Source organism: Megalobrama amblycephala, linkage group LG9 (genome assembly GCF_018812025.1).
Source record: "Megalobrama amblycephala isolate DHTTF-2021 linkage group LG9, ASM1881202v1, whole genome shotgun sequence".
NCBI classification, from domain to species: Eukaryota; Metazoa; Chordata; class Actinopteri; order Cypriniformes; family Xenocyprididae; genus Megalobrama; species Megalobrama amblycephala.
This window is the reverse complement of record NC_063052.1, coordinates 12,402,970-12,428,261: the sequence shown is the minus strand read 5'-3', so window position 1 is coordinate 12,428,261 and position 25,292 is coordinate 12,402,970. Positions and strand designations below refer to the sequence as shown.

The 25,292-nt window shown below is 35.4% G+C and overlaps 1 protein-coding gene across 1 annotated transcript in view; it reads left to right on the top strand.

Annotated features, from left to right (window-relative positions):
- Positions 1–25,292, top strand: part of trioa (trio Rho guanine nucleotide exchange factor a) — a 129,298-nt gene that overhangs the window by 38,322 nt on the left and 65,684 nt on the right. The window contains 2 exon segments of the mRNA XM_048201608.1: positions 17,119–17,193; positions 22,825–22,939. Coding sequence (XP_048057565.1) covers positions 17,119–17,193; positions 22,825–22,939 — 190 coding nt within the window.

The window sequence follows — 25,292 nt, the reverse complement described above, 5'->3', positions numbered from 1 at the left end:
TAAACATATTCCACACGGCTCCGGAGGGTTAATAAAGGCCTTCTGAAGCGAAGCGATGCGTTTGTGTAAAAAAATATATACATATTTAACAAGTTGTGAAGTAAAATTTCTAGCTTCCGCCAGGCTGCCTTCCATATTCTTCAGAAAGCTTACGCTGTACATCCTACGCCTTCCCTATTCAACTTATGGAACTGACGTGACGCCAGTTCCGTTTTTTCCATAATTTGAATATGGAAGGCGTAGGACAGGTAACAGTAGTTTTCAGGTTGAGACATTGAATAAAGCAATTAAATATAAAATAACACTGATCTTCACTGTATAAATTAAATATAGATTAATCCTTAATAAAGTTACAAAAGTTATTCAATGAAGAGCAGTGAGGTTTTTTTCTTTGATTTTTGACATTAAAACACAGACAGCAGCAGAAATATTAGGCTGCTGTCACTTTAAGAGCGAATGCACAGATCCAATATACTGATACTGTACACAGGCATTTTCTTTCTCTACTATTTACGTTCACTTAAGCCATAACCAATAGGGGTGTAACGATACGCTCAGCTCTTGATACGGTACGTATCCCGATATGGAGTTCACGATACGATACGTATCACGATATTTTGAACAAAATGAAACTGAAATTCAAATAAGATTTATTTTTAAAAAATGAACAAATTTCAGTAATTTTCCTTGTTGTACATACAAGATCACATTTCAAGGTTTAATAAAAAACTTCTGTATTCGAATTAACAGCTGAATAGGTCTGTCTGTCACTGAAGAAAAAAAAAAAAAAGTTACATTTAACATGAACTTAAAATTAAGAATCCGAAGGGACCGTTCACATATCGCGTCTAGAAACGCGTGGAAGCCGCACTGCTTCTCATTCCTTCCAAAGCACTTGCACTCCCGTGGCGTCGGTCGTTGCTATGCAACCATTAACTGCGCTCGCCAAGTTTCAGCAAAGGATAAATTGATTTCTAGCCCTTGCATTACCTTTACTACTAGATATATTTATGGAGATAAGATATAAAAACCACACTGTACAGCTATGATCAGCTGTTTGGCTGAGCTTTCGCGTTGCTCCCATTATGAGCGCGCCTGCCGCGCGGCTACATTTGAAATAACTGACTTGCACATGGAAACATGGAATATGTGAACGGCCCCTAACTTCTTAAAGCAAAGCATCGCAAGCGTCTTTTGCTTTTCTGTGAGCACAGCTGTTGCTGTGGCACTGCGGTGAAAGAAAGCCACAACTTTTCTCACCCGACCAAGCAAGAGACTGACGCGAGAAACGTTTAAACCTGCTTGCGAGATTCGATGTGTGCGCGAAACACTTACCGAACTAGACAGCTGATTGAGACACACCCTTAATATGCGGTGACAACCCGGCTTCTCTCACTGCCACTGTTGCTGCGTAGGACACGTCGGCAGCTCAACCAATAAGATTAGACTGCCATCATATCGTAGAAGTATCGACATCACTCTACAGTACATATCGTAACATTTTTGCATTGCGAAATATCGTACTGCGATATATATCGTTACACCCCTAATAACCAACTGTTTACTAGGATACACAACAAGACGGGCAGTTTTTTTTAACAATTTTGTCTGAATTTGTCTATTCAAGCACAAGAAGACGTGAAAGAGAGCTTAATTCAGTATTCACACGCTGTCTGAGATGCAGCTTTCACACACAGGGTCCAAGTAACAAAGTTTCTTGCACTTTAATATTTAAATGGCAAACTTAAACTTTCGTGATGATGCAGTGCTGGCCCGTCATCTGTCCCGAGCATCATTCACATTTGTTTACATTCATGTTTTCACAACATTGCATTGTTAGATTTTATAAATATGTTACCGGCCAACTGGTGACTGACACAGTTTCGTTTACTCCCATTTGGCGCATGGCGAGTGTTAATTTTAGGCTTTGTATATAACTATGGTGTTTTTCTAGGAAACTGTGTTAATGAAGAGTCAAAGATCTCCCTCTTTGTGAGGATGATTGGAACGGAACAGTCAGAACAAACCTGTCTGGAAGTTTGTGTAGATACTGAGAGTTTTCAAGAGGCTTTTTTATGTTATATGAGTGTGTTTTGGTCAGTATTGTGAACTTTAAGCTAGTCCTGCGCTCCACATACTGTGACGTGGCATTTTCCCTCTTACCAGTCTGATGTACTTCACCGTCCTGGAGAACAGAGGCTGAAAGTGCTCCTCACCCTTGATCACATTACAGTAGGAAAAACAGGCTTTGTGTTCACGCTAACAGACTCTCCCTTCACGCTTCACGCACATCATAGACTGTAATGCAGTCGCCGAGCTGACCTTTTCATTCAGTTTGTCAACTGTAAGTACACTTCAGTCCTGTGCGGTTCATGTTACCCTGTTTGGTAACGTGCTTTATGACTGTGTCAACATGAGAAGAGCTTGGGCTTTGTGAGGTCTGCTGTAGATGAAAGTGAAATGCATGTACATATATGCATATAATGAAATCAAAATGGGGGTTTTGTGTCTTTTTTAGTTCTTGTTTTTTTCGCATTGAAGCCATCCACATGCTATTGTGCTCTTGGAAGTTGACAAAAATGTTAAGCAGAAGGGTTACATTTTACAGGATTTTTCCTCCAGTAAAATAGACCAAAAATATTGGTCTAGAATAGTGCTGTAAATCAATTAAAAGAAATGAACTAGTTAATTGCACATTTTTTCCTTCGATTTAATTGCTCCTAACATTTTAACATGTTTTTAATATATTTTTATATTGTAATAATTTCACATTTAATCTCCAAATTAATGTAGAAACAACCTAAAAACAGTAGGCTATATTTTAAATATTTGATCTAACATGTAGGAAATATACAGAAATTGAATAGTTACCAAACACTTCAGTCTTCACTGCATGAATTATAAAATAAAAAGATAAATATTTAAGGCTACAGATGTAATATTCAGTCAAGGTCAGTGATTTTTCTCTTTGTCTTTTGTTCTTTCATTAACATTAATGACAGCCTTCCTAACTCCTCCCTGGCATTTAGACAACACGTAACATGACACAGACATCACAGCAGCAGGTTAATTAGGCTGCTGTCACTTTAAGACCGGCCACACATGACGCAGAACTCTTTGTGTTCATTTAAGACTTTATTTAACTCATTTAAGACTGCTTATGAGGATACTCAACAAAACAAGCATTTTTGACACAATTTTGTGTATTTTTGTCTGTTTAAGCATGAAAGTGAACTCAATGCAGCCGGCGTGCTGTCTGAAGTGGCTTTCTGTGTGCATGAGTTGTGTGTGTGTCACAGACAGGAGATTCACAGACAGCATGGCAATATGACACCTGAGATTTAAAGCATTTGCGTGAATAAGAGCGGGATCATATAATGTAACGCTAGCTAAAGGATGACGGGGGGAAAAAATGGATGCTGCATTAATTGTTACTTTTTTTTTTTTCATTTTAATGTGTTAAAAATATTTAACGCAATTAATGCAGCATCCTTTTTTTCCCGTCATCCTTTAGCTAGTGTTACATTATATGATCACGCTCTTATTCATGCAAATGCTAAAAAAATTCATGCAAAACCATAATTTTGACAGGCCCTAGTCTAGCATAGAAACATCTCCTTCCATGATGCTGCCTACCTCTGACTAACAATAACAAGTAGCAAATGATGGTTCCTGACTGAGACATAAAATAAACATTAAAAAATGTATGACTCCCGATTGAGCAGTAGACTAAAATTTTTTATTTTTTTTTATTTAATAAAAAAAATTAATGTTTTTTAAAATTGTTTTATTTTTTGTTATGAAAAAGGATGAGCTTTTTTTTTTTTTTTTTTTTTTTCCGTCCTGGAGATGAGCTTTTTTTTTTAATTTGTCCAATTTGACCCATTCATTTTATTTAATGCATTTTCTTTTTTTTTCTTTTCTTTTTTTTGTGTTTGAAAAAGAGATGAGCTTTTTTTAATTCGTCCCGTTTGACCCATTGTGACCCATGTTGATTAAAAATACAAACCCAGCATGGCTGTTGATAATCATAGCTGGTTAAGACATGTGTTAAAGAGATTTTCTTTTCTTTTTTCTGTCCGTTTGACGCTTTGTTTCAGCTAGTTAGGACATGGTGTAAAGCTCCACGGTGGGCACCCTGGTCATCTGTCTCTTGAATCCCTCACATTCCCATTGCTCTACTGGTGGCCTGTAGGTTACATGTTCACCATCTCAAGTGTTAACCCAGTTCTGCAGCTGTTTGCAGGGTGACGGGTCAGGTCATATGGGTTGTCTTCTTGATATCTCAATCCTCTGGAGCACTTCAGGTTAATAGGCTAATTGCTGAGATTCAGACGCAAGCTACACCCCTATAAGAAGCCAGGTCAGTGGCGCTGAAGTGATTTAATCTGACCTGACTGATGTGAGTTTGCACAGGGTAGAAATTTAAAACCTACACAGATGCCAATATTTGAGCTGCAGGACTACATACATCCAGTTCTTATAGTTTGCAGTTTTGAGATAGCGGTTTCTGAACTCCCTGAAACGCCTCCATTTCTGTCTTGAGTTTTCTTCCAGGAACAAACATGTTTAAATTATTCCCACTCAAGGCTTACACTAAATAAAGGGGGCGGGTCCTTGTTGAGTTGGTTAGTAGTGTGTTGAAACTTTATGGTAAGGGGCGTGACATTTCCCAAACACACTTGACCAGTCTCTATAGTAGGCCCAAACTGGAACTGAATCTGTAGCCGACCGTTTCACATCAGCTTAGTCCATTAAAGCCACAGAACTGTTCAAGATTCATTTGTCTTCAGTTCATTCATCAGCACCGGTCGGAAATGAATGAACGAATGGACTAATTACTCGTGTGAGGCTGGTGTGGGACGGCAGGTTCATTAGTGTGCTCAGTAACGTTGCCCGCAGAATGCGTGATGCAGTTAGCTGCTACCATGCACACACGGGCGCACACTCGTTGAACCCTTGACCCTTGTGTGTTTCAGTTTGACCCACAGTAAGGAAGTGTGAGGGACGGGGGAGGGGAAATATGAGAGAGTTATGATTGTATTTATGACATGAGTACACATGAACAGTGGGAAACTCCATCTTTTTGCATTGACTTTCTGAATAGCATCGTATAATTTAAAGGAATCGTGACGAATGCTGTGGTTGTATTAATACTATTGGTCATCATTTAACTCCCTGAGGTCTGAAAACGCGCCGGCGCGTTTTGCAGGATTTTTTTCACATTGCAGCAAAACAGACTTAAAATACTCCGTCATTTCTTGTCATAGAGACATAAGTAATATATCAATTGAAACTATAGAATGTCTTTTTTTATTTGTGTACACTCAGAGTAAAAACACAATGTTGTGCTTTTTGTAAAATAAAGAAAACTAACATGATGCGTGATCTCTCCTCTCCCTCTGAACGAAGTCCAATCTGATAGTTCTCAGAAAATTAACTGTAACTTATGAATACTAATGACAAAAAAAATGACACTTACGTCTAAAGAAACGTTGAAATGTCAGGTTTTAAATCGTGCAAGTCAAATCGAAAACAAACATTCTGTGTTTATGTAATCTGTATGAAAAGAGAGACATGTCAGAAGTCTGTGATTCAGCTCATTATCCGCTAATGCAGCTACGCCCCCGGGGCCAGCGCTATTTAGACGCAAATTCAGAGGCAATACATGCATTCATCGTCTCAATCGTGTATTTATTGTCTTGAAAAGTGTTTATTTGGATGTTAAAGCAATGGTTAGCGATCTCTAGAAGACATGCCGTTAGTTCCTAGTTCCTTTTCTTCTTTAGAATAATTTGTGGACTAAAGGTGTACAGAGAGCGCCCTCCGGCTGCAAGTATGAATTGAAAAAACAGTATCCAGCACTCATAGTGATGACAATAAATATTACTTCTCAGTATAGAAAACTGACATAAATATATAAGAATCCATCAATATTTCTCCAAATGTGCATGCTTTTAAGCTAAAAGCCTATATGAAATGCCATAGAGGTAACATAATTGTTCAGACACTTTGCATCACAGAAATACATTTTATTTTAAAGAATATAATAGAATACCATTATTTTAAATTGTAATAATATTTCACAGTATTGCTGTTTATGATGAGCTGAGACATTATTACAGAGGTTTTTTTTCACAGCCTACCTGACTGAAAGGCCTCATTAATATGCAAGTCATTTCAGGTCATTATTATGTGATTCTTTTGTCTTCTCAGGTGTAAATGGCCCATTATTCATGCAGATTCACGCCTCCACGCATACTGTTTTCTTGACAAAAAGTGTCTTACAAAAACTAAATCAATATATTGTTTTATATGAAGGAGTAGGCAGCATAATTTTTACATAATTCTGAAGCAAAAACTCTAGTCTACAACCTCCAATACCCAAAAGTCTTGTGAACACAGATTTAATATACTTTTTTTGGCTTTATTTCAGTGACTTAAGTTTTTTGTTTTTTCAATAACCATGCATAAACATTATTCCTTCAAAAATACAATCATGTACATACATGTTCCTCACATATTATTGTAGCCTAGTTTGTGCTGAATACAGTGTAATGACACTTTTGTCATTTATATGTTTATGAACAACTGAAAAAAGCACAAATGTCAGGGCATGTCAAAGCTTCTTCAAGCCCCAAATCAGCCTCAGACTCCAGAGGGTTAAAGTGCATGCATCCAATATCAAAAAACTTTAATTTTCTCATAATATAAATTTCAGCATCAGCTCTTTTCTCACATTGTCTGAAAATGGTTCAATAAAATATCCGGTCTCTCTAAACCCCGCCTTTTCGAGAGCTTCCTCTGCTCAGATTGATCAGACGGCCCAGTCTGTTGTGATTGGTCTACAACTTACAGTGCATGTTGGAAACCAAACACCCATTACCATATCTGAATTTCAGCTCTTCCTCCGCACTTGAGGAAGAGTCCTCATCCTTGGGAAGTGCATCAAAGTGGATTTGCAGCACAGAAAACAGCGTCGTCTTGACATGTCGACAACAAGAAACCAAACAGTCTAAGCTACAACTACAGTGTTTGACAAAGTAGACGACGTTCTGGCAGCCAATGAAGACCATAGACTGGCATTATGCAAATTTGTTACATTGTTATGCAGGCATGTAACAGGAAGTGAGACTGGAATTGCTGATGACTCGTTTCAGCAGTTTGGAATCGATTCTTTATTTAGGAGACAATACGTTTATTCATGCACTTTGATATTTGAAACTTTGCAGACCTTTTACATTCACAAACCGCTGTATCTCACACCACATGAAAGGAAATATTCAAAAAAGCATAATAGGGGCACTTTAAGTTGTAGTTATGAATGTACAATTGCACATTTGTGTGTGTTGTTGATGAAGAATAGCTATAAATCCTTGACAGAACATATATTTAGCAGACATTTGGATGAATTTTACAAAAACATGTCTACATTTTACACCAGAAATAAAATAAGAAATTATATTTTTACATAATGACAATATAAAGCTATTATTAGGATAATAGTAACTTAATTTTGACTTTTTCATTAAGTCAGGCACATTTGCTGCAAATTCGAATCATCACAATCCGACCAGATATTTTATACTTTGAATTACCTTGAAAAAATACAGATAATTCTCATTAGAATATAATTATTGCAATATAGTAATAATTTATTCTTATATACAATTCCATTGCAAAGTTTTAAAATAACTGTTTTCTATTTGAATACATTTTAAAATGTAATTTATTCCTGTGATCAAAGCTGAATTTTCAGCATCATTTCTCCAGTCTTCAGTGTCACATGATCCATCAGAAATCATTCTAATATGATGATCTGATGAAAACAGTTGTGCTGCTTAATATTTGCTTAACCCTCTCTACTGCACATGTTGATGGCACATAATTCCACATAATTTTTTGGTTCATTTGGGAACATTATATTGATTGATTGAAAAACATTTCTTTGCCCCCCACCCCAAAATTTTTTTTCGTTGCCTCAGGGCACCGTTGTGCATCAATGGTATAGAATCCTAAAGAAAATTATCATAAGACAATGCTCAGAGAGCAATGCAAAATCACTTCTTTTTTTAAAAAATGTCAAGAAATCATTAAGTAAAAAGGTTAAAAACACTTGAAAGACACTGATATAATGAATTTGATACATGAATAGGTTTGTATCATGTAATGTGTCATGTCAAATAATATACTTCATGTAATAAGATTTCACTGCGTACGAAACTTCAAAAAGCAGTTCTTCTCTGCTGAGACATAGTGGTGTATGATACAATTTTTGCACATCCCTTTGGGTGTTCCTGCACACCCCGGAACCTCTTATAACACATTATGGCCAATGTGAGGTATTGTCTAAAACATCCTCAAAAAGTACCCCTTATCGCACAACGTTGCCCTGAGGCACCCGAAAGAAAAACTGAATTTCTGAACATGCAAAATAAAAAAATCTTCATAAAACCTGACAAAAGGCTTCTCTACACCTTCATACACACACACACATACATATTTTTTATGTACAGTTCATGTAATTTTAAATAAGATTACTAAAGCAAATAATCTTGCCGCCTTCTCACACCCTGTGCTCCTGTGACCATGTGTCAGAACAGGACGTCCCACCTTCAAATGGTGCTTGATAGTGAGTCCCTCACCTTACTGGACTGATCTTTGGTACTTTCTCGACTTTTCTAATTTGTTGTAATCATTTAAAGAGAAAAGTACTAAACATGGGGCTTAAGAAAACTTTCCGTTGCCTGAGGGTAACGCTGTGCTGTAGAGGGTTAATATGGAAACTGTTACATTTTTTCAGGAATAGAAAGTTCAAAAGAACAGCATTTATTTGAAATAGAAATATTTTAATGTCTTTGTCACTTTTGATCAATTTAATACATCCTTGCTGAATAAAAGTATTAATAATTGAAGAAAAAAAAAAAAATCTTACTGACCCCAAACTTTATATATAAAAACTGAAAAAGCAGTACAACAAATAATACCTTGATGTATAAATACTACATTATAAGTCATATATGATCATCTTTCTTGCTTGCTTCTCTTCTCATTCAATAACTCTCCTCTACATCCATTACATTGCCTCTCTTGTCCACTTCTTCTCTCTCCATCATCTCATCACTGTAGTGTTGATCAGTGTGGCCTCTCTGCTGCCATCTAGCAGAAGTCTGGAGCTCTGCTGTTTGGATGTAGAGGAAACAGTTGCCGGTATATGTGAAGCGATGCCAGTTTCAGAGTGTCTGAAGTCTGCAGTTATTGTTGTTATCTCCAGCCATTACTTCTTCAGTATCGGCCAGATCAGCAGCCTATTACCTGGAAACTGCGAAGGCTGTGTTTTGTTGTCTGTTCTCTTTCCGATACCTGATAAGCCATGAAAAATAATCGTCTGTGAGGAAGAGAAAGGTTAGGCTTGGAGGAACCTACAGATACGCTGATACAGATTGATTCCATGGCGCATTCTTCCTTCTTTTTAATTGTTTGGTTTAAGTGACCTTAAAACTCGCCCACGTTTCACCTTCCCGTCACTGAAGAACAGTCCCTCGGTACAGCAGTGTCCTTTTGAAGTTTCCCTTCTAAAAACCAACTCGTGTTCATTTTTTCCCAGATTCCTTAGTTTGTTTTCCATAGACTGTGAATTCCCAACCACATTCAGAGCTCTTCCAGCTCTGGGAAAAGAATAGCCGTCTGATTTTCTCCAAGCGTAATGTCTCTATTTGTTGAAGTGGTTTGTTGTATTTCTGTGGTTTGGATGCCGAAATGATGGATGAAATATCTAGTTTCCCTGCATGCAAAGCTTGAAGGACAGCGGCATGGCTGTGAAATGGGATTGATTTTGGTGAGAGAATATGTTGGGAACGGTCATCTCCTTACGAGCCGTTTCGGATGTGAGATGGAGGTCATTCCTTTGTCTTCTGTCATGGTGAGGAAACGAGTAGATGAATGTAAAATCTATACGTGATAAAGGAAATGATTAGCCTTGCAGAAACCTCAATTTAAACCCAGAATGATTAGATTGCAGGTTGTAACCTTGGGTGTGTGTTAGCTAGAAGCTATTTAAATCTGACAGACATTCAGGAGAGTCCTAAAATAGTGAATCATTTAAAATAAAAAAGTAAGTTTGCATTAATGTTAATATTATTATTAAAAAATAATACAATTTTTATTCAAAAAAGACCAAATGTATAGGATTTTAGAATTTGGGGTATGCTTGATAATGTATTATTATTGTTATTATTAATAATATCTAATAATTTAATATTATTATTCATATTAAAGCTGTCTGTAATTCTCCCAGCCTCCACATCTAATCATTACTCACAGTGCTGTTCAGTCCTGGAAAACACAGTTCATGATCACCTTGTCTCTCTTTTACTTAAATATATTGCAATTTTTCCAATTTCAGTCTTGCAGCATTTTAAATAAATAATTATATATAATTATTATATATATGTGATGCGATCTGGGAAAACCCATCGGATGTCATGATGGAACGTTTTCAGTAAAGTCAAAAAATAGGTTGAATGTCTTTTTTTTTTTTTTTTTTGTATTCAATATTCATTAAATTATTATTCTATAACATCTTGTATATCATCTCTGAAAATATCTTGGCAAAATTCACCTGTTAAGTGCAGAAAAATAACGATTTATAGTGGCAAGCTGACTGTCTTTCTCTAATGTTAGTGTTTGAGAACACATCCGGCGGAGGTGAAAAAAAAAAATCGGCCATAGCTTTCCCTCTCTTAACACTACAAAGAGAGTTCACCTATTTCCGTTTTATTTTTTGACTCCATTTTAATGGTTAAATTAAATTTTAGTAATCAAAAAGCATGTCTAATTTATTGAAATAATGAATCTTTTCCAATTTACCAACAATTTAACAAAAGTTTAACAAAAAAATAATTTTTTTTTTTTAGGGGCCTACGTTTTATTCTTTCCCCTCAAATTTTATTTTTTTTACCAAATTCTGTTTTCTGGATTCCATTTTAATGGTTTAATTCCATTTTAATAATCAAAAAGCATGTCCAATTAATTTAATTCTTAAAAACAACTAATTAATTAATTAAAAAATATATTTTTATAAATTTTTTTCTTCAGAAGTTCTGTTGTGTATTTAAATTTTTCTGGCAATCAAATGAACACATACCATTTAATTTATCTTTTAATCATGAAATTAAACTTTTTTTGTCAAACAATGTGCTGCACAACAGAGCTTTACTGTTAAAATTAAAACATGGAAGAAACACTGAGATTATTGTGTGTGAGGCGGTGTGAGGTAAATGAAACTGCGCTTCCGCATCATTCATTTCAGAGTCACACAGGCATGCAGGATTCATGTTTAAATAGTCTTTTTGCGGTTTAATATTCAGTCACTAGTCTATATCGCGATTTAATTTACGTGTACTGACCTGCTTTTAATTCATTCATCAAATTTGACAAATTCCGTGACATTCTGCGTTATATAGTAAATTCCGTTTTTATGAATGAATTCCGCGATTCCGTGATCGCAGAAATTATAGGGCCCTACCATACTACTGATAGGATGTCTAGGATGAATAGGATGTCTACTTCGTAAAATGTATGAAAATATGGAAATATATGGTTCAGATCACTCAAATAAGTGGAGGTGCCCTTACATGGTCAGTTATGGAGCTTGGATGTCATCTAGTGAAAAAGTTTGGTACTGCGCCCAAACTAAATTTTACTGAAAGCTCATTTTTGAAATATATCAACCTAAAATTTGGAATGTTGACATTTTTGGCTTTCATTTTCTTGCAGTTTAAGAGTAAAACATGTTTTGTAATATATTATTATAAAATATAAACACATTTTTTTTTACATTTTCATAAATTTAAACTTCTATAACTTTTTTTTTATTTCACTTTCCTAATTTATTTCACTTCTAAAATAATCTGACAAGTGTCTTCTTTAAAACAGGACCAAATTAGGTCTATATTTCAAAGCATTCTTAAATTACAACCATTTTTAAGTTTGGATAGTGCATTTTCATGACTATGCAAAAAAGGGGGTGACAGTTATTTAAACCTGTTTTTCTCAAAATTCTGATTTTCGTTCCTGAAAATTAGAGCGATCAGCTGACTTCAGATAACTATAACTTTAGCTACAGACTAGCTTTGAAAGAAGTAAAAACAGATTTGAAAAAGGGTTGGATCCAGCTTTCATATGATATTGAAACCTGTGATTTCACCATGTGATGGGTTTTCGCAGATCACATCTCACACACACACACACACACACACACACACACACACACACACACACACACACACACACACACACACACACACACACACACACACACACACACACACACATATATATAATATAATATAATATACTGTATAAATTTGTATTATGAATAATAGTCTAATCTATATTATTTTTTAAAATAACATTTTTATTCTAAAAATACAAAGTATAGGTATAGGCAAAGACTATAGAATAACACAAGACGTGTCACTCGTATTGTTTTGAATGGGAGAAAGTGTAACGCGCAATATGGCGGAATACGTCCCGCCTTCTAAAGCAAAGAGCCAATTGCCGACTGGTAAAGTCATCGCGTCACTTCAGCGGCCGTTAGAATCACCGGTTTCTATAGAAACAGTCAGAGCGCGCCCCCGAAGAGACGCGCATTTAGGTCTGCGCATGCGCATTAGCTTGATCCAGCTTGAAAAAAATACAGGTTTTTTGTCATGATTCGAGCGTTTAGAAACTATATTTATGAGTCGGTTGTTGTTAGATTTCATTGGTGATTTCAAATATGAAATTTAATCGTAAGGTTGACGAACAGTTTTGGAGAATCTGATGTTTCCCCATTCAAAGAGATAGGAGCTGCATGATGCCCAGGATGCCCGAGAGGCGTTTCAAAGATGGCCGCCGAGTGAAATGACTTGTCTTAAAGGGACTTTGGTATAGGCCAGGGTTTTAGAATTTGGATTATAGTATGAACACATGATACAAGTTCGATGTGTTTTCATCTGTCAAACTAGGTAATTGTGTGTATTTATAATGTTTGTTATTTCTATGGACTTCTATTTTCGGATGACTGTCACTTCAGAGTCATTGGATTCATATTGTGAACCATTATTAAATGTGCTTCACCCTCTCCTGTTCTACTGCAGTGAAACACACGCACACACACACACACACACACACACGCACACACACACACACGGAATTACATCATGCAGCTGCAGAAGTGAGAACCTCATTTGCCCCACCATACCGCGGCCTGTCTCTCTCAGACCCTGAGGGAAGAGTGTGGGCTCTCTAACTCGCACAAATAGATACAGGGATGCGGCGGAGAACCTAAACCCTCGTCTCCTCAGACACTCAGCAGGGTTTAGAGAAAGCTGTGCAGTTACTGAATCTGAGCCCTTCTGACCAGCAGAGCTGTCTATAATTCTCCCAGCCTCCACATCTAATCATTACTCACAGTGCTGTTCAGTCCTGGAAAACGCAGTTCATGATCACCTTTTGTCTCTTTTCTTAAATATATTGCAATTTTTCCAATTTCAGTCTTGCAGCATTTTAAATAAATAATTAAATTGTCTAATACTGTTTATTATATTTTTACAAATAGAAAATATATTAAAATAAAATATTTTATTATTGTTATATAAATATTAGTACATATTAATTATAAATATTTATAATATATTTATAAATTATATATCTAATAACAAATTACATAGCATTTAAAAAAAAAAAAAAAATATATATATATATATATATATATATATATATATATATATATATAATACTGTATAAATTTGTATTATGAATAATAGTCTAATCTATATTATTTTTTTAAATAAAAATATATTAAAATTAATTTTAGTATTATAAAAGTCATAATATTAATTGTTATAATTTTTTATTAGTATCTTGAGTAATAAATGCAATAATATTTGTTAAATTGTCTAATTGTAGCAAATTACATAACATTCAATATATACTTTTTTATATTCATGAAGAATATAAATATTAAGTCTAATATTCTATATTATTTTTAATAATTATATATTAACATTAATTATTATATTTTTATTATTATACAAGTTATGCATATTAATTATATTACAATTATTTTTTGTATTCATTACTCAATACAATTTAAATATATCTAATTATAATGAATTACATAACATTTTAATATAAAACTAATTTATATGATCATGAATAATATAAATAAGTCTAATATTGTATATATTTAAAAAAAAATATATAGATTAAAATTATTCTATTATTACTATTGTTATTATACAAGTAATACATATTAATTATTATAATTATTTTGTTGTAGCTATTACTCAAGATACCATTTTTAAATTGTATATCCAATTATAACAAATTACATTTGTTATATCAGGAATAATATAAATTTGAACTGTAATGTGAAGTGGATGGTGACCAGGACTGTCAAGTTTCAAAAGGACAAAACACTCCTTAATTGCACTGCATTGCAATTCATGCTTTATATTGTAATACTTCTGAACCCATATGACAGCTTTGTGTCAGGACCTTTTTCATGGACGACGTTGCTTGTATGTGAGCAGCTTGGACGTTCTGCTATAAATAACTCCATCCACAGATCAAAGACAGCCATGCAGGTTTCCACAGACCTAAGGGTGAATAATTAATGACATACTGTACATTTTTTAACCATTCCTTTCAATTGCTGGAAATAGTCTGCAGAAGGTTCCATGTTTTCATTAGATCACATGGTCACAGTAGCAGTAGTGGAAAAACAAACCTTCCAGTGGGATGTATAGAAAAAAAGAGAGAGAGAGGAAATGAGGCGGAGTGACAGAGAGAAAGGTGTTCTTTTGTACAGAGAGCGGCGCTGAGACACCACAGGGGAGCATCACAGGAAAATGGATACATGACATCATCTATCTATCTCTCAGCTGTGTGTGTGTGTGTGTGTGTGTGTGTGTGTGTGTGTGTGTGTGTGTGTGTGTGTGTGTGTGTGTGTGTGTGTGTGTGTGTGTGTGTGTGTGTGTGTGTGTGTGTGTGTGTGGGAGGGATCGGCTCCTTCAACCACATTTCATGCTCAATTAGCAGCCCTGGGATGGAGGGATAGTAGGAGTGGAATTAAAGACTGCATGTCCATGATGCTTTACTAGCAAGTTTAGTGCCGTACCAGAGTCTTCTTGCATTCGTCCTGCTCTGAAATGCATTCTAGAAGATCATGAACTAATACCATGTTTTGTATTGACATGAAAAAGTTTTTATTTTCATTTTATTTATTTAAGTTTTACTACTTTTAGTACTTATTTTATTTCAGCTAGACAGTATTTAATTTATTTACCATGTTTTTTTCAAATATTTCTACTTAGCTTTAATTTATTTTTATTTCCGTTTTAGTAAATTTAGTACTTATACTGCTATTGTATGCTGTTACAGTATTTATACATTTTTTGAATGAGCTTTTTTGTTTTCAGTTTTTAATTTTAGTTTGTCCATTTTTAGTACTTCAATTTTAGTTTTTATTTTATTTCAGCTAGACATTATTTCTTAAGTTATTTACCATGCTTTTTAAATATTTCTATTTAGCCTTAATTTATTTTTATTTCAGTTTTAGTAATTTTAGTACTTATTTTAGTGCTTATAATATACTGTTATAGTATTTTTACATTTTTTTTGAATACTTTTTTTTAAAATATATTTTTTTCTTTTTTTTTAATTTTAGTTCTTATTTTATTTCAGCTAGACATTATTTCTCAAGTTATTTACCATGTTTTTTTTTAAATATTTCTATTTAGCCTTAATTTATTTTTATTTCAGTTTGAGTAATTTTAGTACTTATTTTAGTGCTTATAATATACTGTTATAGTATTTTTACATTTTTTTGAATGTTTTTTTAAATATTTTTTAATTTAATTTAATTTCTTTTTTTTTTCTTTTTTTAAATTTTAGTTCTTATTTTATTTCAGCTAGACATTATTTCTCAAGTTATTTACCATGCTTTTTAAATATTTCTATTTAGCCTTAATTTATTTTTATTTCAGTTTTAGTAATTTTAGTTATTTTAATTTTATAATTTTAGTACTTATTTTAGTGCTTATAATATACTGTTATAGTATTTTTACATTTTTTAATACTTTTTTTTAATTAGTTTTTTAATTTAATTTAATTTTATTTCTTTTCTTTTTTTTTTCTTTTTTCTTTTTTTTTTTTTAATTTTAGTTCTTATTTTATTTCAGCTAGACATTATTTTGGGAAATGACCTGAACCGGATTTGAACTCCGATCGGCCGCATATATAAGCAAAAAAATGTTGGATCACATCAGTTATTTTAATATATTTTTTTATTTACAGTTTAAGTTATAGTATTTTTATATATTTTTGAATAAGTTCTGTTTGAATGTTTTTGGTTTTCATTGAAATTATAATAAATTTTTTTATCATTTTATCTTTTTTTAATATTTAGCGTTAATTTTTTTCTGTTTTAGTAATTTTTGTTGGCCTACTTCAATTTTAGTACTTATTTTAAGGTAGATATTATCTCTTAATTTATTTACATGATTTTTTTCCTGCTAGATATAACCCAGGCAAGAAATTAGGAAAATATATGTATATATTTATCGTTTATATATATCTGATTTTACTTTTTCGCATATTACATTTTCGTGATTGGTCTTTCAGAGTGCCTAGATTCACAAAGTCAGTCTGCTGGCTATGCATGACTAACTCAACTTTGGCACAGCCTAGCTAAACCTAGTCAACTCAAACCTGTGAATCATAAAAACAAACGAACAGAAGTGATGCTTCATCCAGGTTGCTGCTGATCTCATGCAAAGCACTTGAATGAGGTCCAGCGCTCGCGGCAATATCTGCTCATGCCAAGAATGGGAGAGCAATGATTGTGTGTATGGATTGTCTTTACATTCAGTTAAAAAAATGCAAAAGAATCTGATAAAGTGAACATAATATACATATTACAATGGATCAGACTTGAACTCTTAATTTCCCATTTGAGCGCTATAGCTCAACGTATCAGAGCAGGCACAGTATTATAACTGCTAGGCCACATTTCTGATGATGATATTCTTGCAGGGACTCTAAACTGTGATCTGTTGTTTTGTTTTTCAGGATTTCGCAGGAATGAAGAAATGAAGGCGATGGAAGTTTTGCCCATCCTAAAAGAAAAAGTGGCCTTCTTGTCAGGTGTGTTGTTGATTTGATTGCTGGTATATTGCTATAACTATGTGATTTCATTCTGAAATGTCCTTTATATTGTTTAATGGTCATTACACATTTTCTCAGAAAGATGTTCTGTATGTATATATATATATATATATATATATATATATATATATATATAGAATGTATAAATGTAAATATTTCTTAAATATATACATGTGTGTATTTATATATACATAATAAATATACACCGTAAACGCACATATTATGTAAACACAAACTTTTATTTTGGATGCAAATAATCACGATTAATCGTTTGACAGCACTAGTTTTTTATCTAATATACATATTTAGTTTTATTTCAGCTTTATTTCATTTATGAAAACCGTTTTAATAGTTTTAGTTTTAACAATAACAACCCTTGATCACATTCACAGGACCACCACGTCATGTCTTCGACCCAAAATAACTTTTACTGAATATTACTGTAACTCCCCACAGTATTTTTAGTTGATGTGTCATTGTCACAGGCCTGACAGTGGCCATTATTTGATTTAGACAGAAGTCTCCTTCTCACTCATTCTCTGAACTTCTGTTTGGCTCTTGTAGTCGTACGACTAACAGACCAGCACTAAAATGACTCAGAAACATAGGGATGAGTAAATGTCATACACATGTCCCATGATACGGCAAGCACAAAACAACAGTCTTGAAAAAAATAAAGAGCAGAGCAGAAGTGAACCTGCAGAGCTCCAAGTGTGAACGCCCAGTAATTTCTGCATAACCATGCAGTTATGTGCATTTAATTTATTTATTTTCCCTTAACGTCAGAGGATAAGATGGATTATCCTATTACAAACACTCCGTTAGTGAGATTCAGCACATTCGCAGGAGAAAATCCTCATGGATATCCCTGCGCTCAGTGAGTTTGTTGTGCTGGAGTCTTGGCGTTTCGGCTTAGTAAAACAACCTGTATGAACAGGAGCGGAGGATCAGTGGGAGCAATGCATTGATTAGTCATTTCTCAATGCTAATGAACTAAAGCAGCATGATTCTTGATAAATTGAGAATCACAATGTTTTTGTTTCACGATTCTCCCACGAACAGACAACTAAACAAAATAACATGTAATTTACTACGGTTCTGAAAAATGTTAATTGCTGCTGTCTGTTTAAAAATGTTTACTTAATTTGAATGAATAATTTAAAAAAAAAATTGTTTGAATGAATGATTCAATGACTCACTCAGAGACTTAATTTGCTTAATTACTGGATGAATCAGCGTTTTTGAACGAATCTCTTTAATGAATGATTCAATGACAACTAATTGAAGTTTTTGCCACCTAGTGGCATAACAATGTAATTGATACAATTGTTATTTGAAGTGACCAGTTACTTTAAAAAGGTGATTTTCTCTATTGATCACTACTGTAGACATCAGTGTTTATATCTGAACTATAACCTTTTATCCCAGTACCTCTTTGATAATACTGAAAATGTTTGTGAAGTGGTTTCATACCTATGCATGACAACTCTCTCTGGGTCAGTGGAGGTGCCAACACAGATTTGAATGTTCCAGTGAGATTTAGTCAAAGGAAAAAAATACACAGGCGAATCATTGTCATAGGAATAAGATTGAGTGGGTGTTTGAATCGAGATCGCAATCTTTTAATGATTAATCGTGCAGCTCTATAATGAACTTGGTTTGGTGTATGGCTATGGCCCTGCTGGTTCAAGGAATTGTTATGGATATATAAGCATTGGTTAAAGTTAGTAGTCAGATGTGTTTGTGCAGGTCTGCATTAGCTTTACTGTTGGCTGCACAATTGTTTTTCAAAGTAGTAGGAGCTGTGACCTAGCAATTAGCACGTTCACTTGAGAAATTGAGCCATGGTGCTAATGAAGCATGATATATCTTTTATTGTGCACAACACAGTCTCATTGCTCATTTGAAATCTGGCTGAAATTGTCTTTAAATTTGGTGGTTTGTTTGCAAGGTGGTGTTTGTTAGCTGTAATGCTTTAAAGGGTTAATTCACCCAAGAAAAGAAAATTCTGTCATCATTTACTCACCTTCATCATTCAAAACGTCTATGACTTTCTTCTGTGGAACATAAAGAAGATATTCTGAAGGAATGTCTGTGTTTTTGTCCATGCAATGAAAGTCAAGGGGGTCCATGTTCCAAAGCAGTTTTAGGCTGTGTTTACACTTGGCAGGTTTGGTTCGATTAAAACAAACTCTGGTGTGATTGCTCTGTTAGTGCGGTTTATTTGAATAAGTGCGGTTCGACTGAAATATAAAACACATGGACCAAAGACATTACTGAACCAAAAACAGGACATTAAGTCACAAGATGCGACCCTAAAAAGGACAGAGTGCTCAAGAATACCTGTTTTGTTTTTTGTTTTTTCTCGTCACAGGAGCTACGTTTCCCATTATAGTTCGGTACAGGCGTCAGAACCGCCTCTCCTTGTCCGCCTCTAGATCTTTGTTTGTGTGTGTAACAGAGGAATTCCTGCTGCTATTTTGATTCTTTTACACATTCTATAAGCTCTTCATAAGTTCTCAGCTGGTTAAAATACCATTATATGTACGCAAATACGACGGGCTCGTTTAGCCCAGTGCACACTGCACAGCTTTGTTTTGGATGTTTAGTAAGTTCTGTCGTAAAATATGTCATAAAGGTGCCATCGAACGTTTTTTTACAAGATGTAATATAAGTCTAAGGTGTCCCCTGAATGTGTCTGTGAAGTTTCAGCTCAAAATACACCATAGATTTTTTTTAATTCATTTTTTTAACTGCCTATTTAGGGGCATAATTAGAAATGCGCCGATTCAGGCTGCGGCCCCTTTAATTGCTCGCGCTCTCCGCCCCCTCCCGAGCTCTCGACTCTATCATTGCATAAACAAAGTTCACACAGCTAATATAACCCTCAAAATGGATCTTTACAAAGTGTTCGTCATGCATGCTGCATGCATACATCGGATTATGTGAGTATTGTATTTATTTGGATGTTTACATTTGATTCTGAATGAGTTGGGATGCTAAGGGACCTCATGGGTACCTGACCAATAGATGACCATATTTAGACTTGTTTTTCTATATGTATCACATTCCTATAACATGATCTATATGATGTATTCTCTTTCTCATTGGCTGAAACTATACTACACCCCTTGTACTCTTTCTATATATTCTCTCTTTTCTTATCAATAAAATGAGACTATATTCTCCCTCAGCGCTGAGTGATTGCTCATTCAATTGCCAAATAAGAGGTCTGGGATGAGGCACGAATTAGGAGAAAAACCTAACAATGGTGTTCTGTGGCTAACGGCTAATGCTAATATTACACACTGTTGGAGAGATTTATAAAGAATGAAGTTGTGTTTATGTATTATACAGACTGCAAGTGTTTAATAATGAAAATACGACGGCTCTCTTGTCTCCGTGAATACAGTAAACAATGGTAACTTTAACGACATTTAACAGTACATTAGCAACATGCTAACGAAACATTTAGAAAGACAGTTTACAAATATCACTAAAAATATTATGATATCATGTCAGTTATTATTGCTCCATCTGCCATTTTTCGCTGTTGTTCTTGCTTGCTTACCTAGTCTGATGATTCAGCTGTGCACAGATCCAGACGTTAATACTGGCTGCCCTTGTGTAATGCCTTGAACATGGGCTGGCATATGCAAATATTGGGGTCATACATATTAATGATCCCGACTGTTACGTAACAGTCGGTGTTATGTTGAGATTCGCCTGTTCTTCGGAGGTCTTTTAAACAAATCAAATTTACATAAGAAGGAGGAACCAATGGTGTTTGAGACTCACTGTATGTCATTTCCATGTACTGAACTCTTGTTATTCAACTATGCCGAGGTAAATTCAATTTTTAATTCTAGGGCACCTATAAAAGCCATATTAGCCGTTTTTTTTTTTTTTTTTTTAATCTTTAGGTGTGGTATTAAAAATGACAGTGTGAACGCTAAGCAAACTATGTATCATTTTCTTTTTTGGTCCGGACCAAAAGAACTGAACTACAAGTGTGAACACACCCTTAGACCCCATTTACTTTGACTTTATGGTTAAAAAGTGTTGAAAATGTTTCTTCAAAATATTCTCGAAAAAATTGAGGGTGTGTAAATGATGACAGAATTTATTTTTGGTTCAATTATCCCTTTTAAAAGGAGTGAATTTATAGATGCGTGCATATTAAAACTAACACAAAGATTAGGAAAAACAACTCTAGGTAAACTAGTTGGTTGTTGAATGACTACTTGACCATCCTGACCCATTTTGCTGGTCTTGACTCGTTTGGATAAAACTAAATTGTACATAATTTAAGTTCAGTAATCTTTATTTTAGATTTATACAGTCCATTTTTCCTCAGCACACTTACAATCTGAGTATTTTACCCAGGCACAAAAAACTTATTTCAGAGATACTTATTTCTAAGTGTCTAACCACTTGAAAAGTGAACAGGAGCCGAGTCATTCAGAGAGATTTACAGAGATGGTAAGTTATGATAACAAATCATGTAACAGAGTCTCATCTTGAATTATCTCACAAAAACGGTGTACACTGTCATTCAGTATTCTCTGAAGATGCTGCGCTGAAGAACATTGACTTGATTTAACGGTAATGAGATTATTGCAGGAATGATACTGTCAACAAGCAGGTTTTGAATCGACTCTCCTGTCCAGCAGTGTGCTGCACTTCACAGCTTTAATTTGTTTCATTCATGCTTATTCATTTTTTTTTTATCCTTTACAGACCGTAGACTTTAGTCAGAATAGACGGCACAGCTAATTTGGCATGAAAACGAGGCTGTGTGCAGCATATTGAGTGGACTGTGCTTCCTGCCCTTTTAGACTAGTTTTTGTTTGTGCCATATGTTGATACCCAAGGCATCTACTGACTATAGTCTAATTAAGACATATAATAACAACAAAGGCTGATTCAAATATTATATTGGTACTATTACCCATATTACCAGGTGGCAAATGAATGTGCACTAAATTAGAGTTTGACTGGATGCACAGGTTTTGACGTTGGGAATATGGTAGGGCTGCCCCCAACCAAAGATTTTTCTAGTCAATTTAAGCCATTTGCCGACTAGTCACACGTATATAATATAAATTGAATTGCTTAAAGGTCCCGTTCTTCGTGATCCCATGTTTCAAACTTTAGTTAGTGTAATGTTGTTGTTAGAGTATAAATAAAATCTGTAAAATTTTAAAGCTCAAAGTTCAATGCCATGCGAGATATTTTATTTAACAGAAGTCACCTACATCGAACGGCCAGTTTGGACTACATCCCTCTACTTCCTTCTTTAATGACGTCACTAGCCCACAGGAATACACAAGAGTTGCGTTTGTAGAGTGTGTTTGTCGCCATGTCGTCGAAACGCTGTTATTTTCATCCCGCAGTCCAATCACCGGGTCTGATTCCGGCTCAAATTGATAAGGTAAAATTAAAGACAGCCCTACTGCAGTTTTTTTTGCTGCTACCAACCAACTAATTAAAATTTGGTCGACTAAGCCTCTTGTCATCAACTAACGTTTCAAAGTAAAGCCTATTTATTTTGTTATCAACTGATTTAATGTTTTATTTTCCCACACTTCTGCATTGTTCTTTCTCCAGGGGGCAGAGACAAGCGCGGTGGTCCGGTTTTAACATTCCCATCACGAACCAACCATGACCGAATACGACACGAAGATCTCCGCAGACTCATCGCCTACCTCGCCGGCATCCCTAGGTATTGACACACTCACTTGACTTTTCTTTCACTATCCATTCAAACACATTCCTTCAAAAAGAACAAAAGTAACTGGATTGGATCTGGTGAATTGTGCAGTGAATGTGCCAACTGTCCTGCTGCTCAACACTGTGATGTTTTCTGTTCCTCATAGCCAGGCACATTGATCTGTAATTGACCTGTGAACCAAAGATGCTGTGTCTCTTCATATGTGATCTTTTGTTGTACTGATAAAAATTGAATGAGGCAGGCCAATTCTGCACTTCAGTTCAGTTCCTCTAAACGGCTCTGCCGAGCAGTTGTTTGTTTACGGTGCCTTTAGCATCCATTAGTCGGAGCATGAGGGCAGTTACTCTGCTACATTGCAGCTACAGAAAGTGGACTGTGACCTTCATGGATGTTTCTTCAACTGCAGGCAGTTTTATTTACAAGGGATTGATTTTGTATTATAACAGATTTTATATATCAGAACGTTTTCATTATATGAAGGTCACATTATTGTGCCTTCATAATTTATTTGTGATACTTTTCAAATGCCCTTGATTATGATTTCACTTTAGCTTTAGTTGGTGTGTAATGTTGCTGTTTGAGTATAAACAATATCTGCAAAGTTACGAAGCTCAAAGTTCAATGCAAAGGGAGATATTTTCTTTTTAAAGAATTTGCTTTTTAAGGACTACAACAAGCTTCTTCCCGGGTTTGTGACATCACTAACCCTAAATTTACATAAACCCTGCCCCCGGAAACACACAACAAAGGGGGTGAGGCCGTGTTGGGCTGCTTTAGAGAAGAGGAAGAGTTGTTGTAGTAGAGTGTTTTTACCATTCCGTCATTTTACGCCAGATTGCTTCACAAACGAGGGTCAATTCAACGCTGGAGTTGCACAAATGTTTAACATGACGTCACATGCTAGTCGATGAGTTGAATCAACTCCACAGCAACTACATAAATGTATCCACTAACCATTCAGAAACGTCCAGTTTCATTCTAAAAGTTGTAACTTCTTCCTGAGTCTCTCCATCAGTGTCGACTCCGGTTTGAACAATGTAAGGCTGAACACCGTTACTGACAATCCTCATTTTGGCTGCGTGAGATTGTCTCCAGCTTTGTTGTTGTTGAGCAACCGAAGCGCAAGCTGTTAAAGCCCCACCCTCTTCTGAAAAGGGGCGGGAGCAGCAGCTCATTTGCATTTAAAGGGACACACACAAAAACAGTGTTTTTGTTCACACCCAAATAGGGGCAAATTTGACAAGCTATAATAAATGATCTGTGGGGTATTTTGAGCTGAAACTTCACAGAGACATCCTGGGGACACCAGAGACTTATATTACATCTTGTAAAAGGGTCCTCTTTAAGGCTAACTTATTCATACTAAAAGCTAAAAAACGTACATTTTAATTTCACTGGGATTTTGCTTCTGTTTTACCCATTTCACTTCTCAGAATGGATTTTAGAGCCGAGCGCAGCGTGGTTGAATGGTTTATCATCATATCTGACATATTTAATATAACATGTTCCTCAGCCAGTACTACTGCAATGAATTTAGTCGCTCAGTACTTTTAACAGGAGGGAGGGGAATAGAAACAGAGATTTAGATATGAGAGAAACGCAACGCAAGAGGGGGCGCTATGGAAAGAGTGGTTGGTGGGAAAGGCAGCGTGGGCATGATCAAGAACCTTCCGCAGTTCAGCCACTGCCAACGGCTCTTCCTCCTCCTCATCATCCTCACACGCAAACTCTGTCCCCTGCACCCACACAGTCACAACAGAGATAGAGAGATCTCTACAGTTACAAAGCAAATCCCCTAGAGATAAAAAAGAGAAACACACAGAAAGATGGGTAGAGATGTATCATGATAAAGAGAGAGAGAGAGGGGGGGGTGTGCATCTTTAGAGATGGAGAGCAGCGAGTGTGCAGGGAAAAAATGGGAGGGCGAGCGAGCCAGTGAGCAAGAGAGGGAGGGAGAAAGAGAGAGAGTGTAGAAAACAGTGTCGCAGTCGCACAAGGCTGTGTGTTAGTCTACAGCTCGTCATTACTCGATTAGACACTTTCTGAGGCGAAATCGGACAGGCAGATGTTTGACTGAAGGCTCGCTGTGGATTTCAGAGTAACGGACTGATGCGGTCAGCAGCGTAAGCTTGTGTCACAGAGCTCTAACCCGACAGATTGGATACCAAAGGCCTTCCTTCAGCATGTCTACTGCTCATTTAATAGATATTTTGCTGCTGTGTTTCATGGGTAAGCTCTGCGATTCGTCCCTCCATCCCAGTCTGTCCGTTCGGTTGAATGTGCATTGATTTTTTTTTTTTTTCTTTCACTTTTTCCCTATTTATTTTTAGTTGTTCCTGCAGTT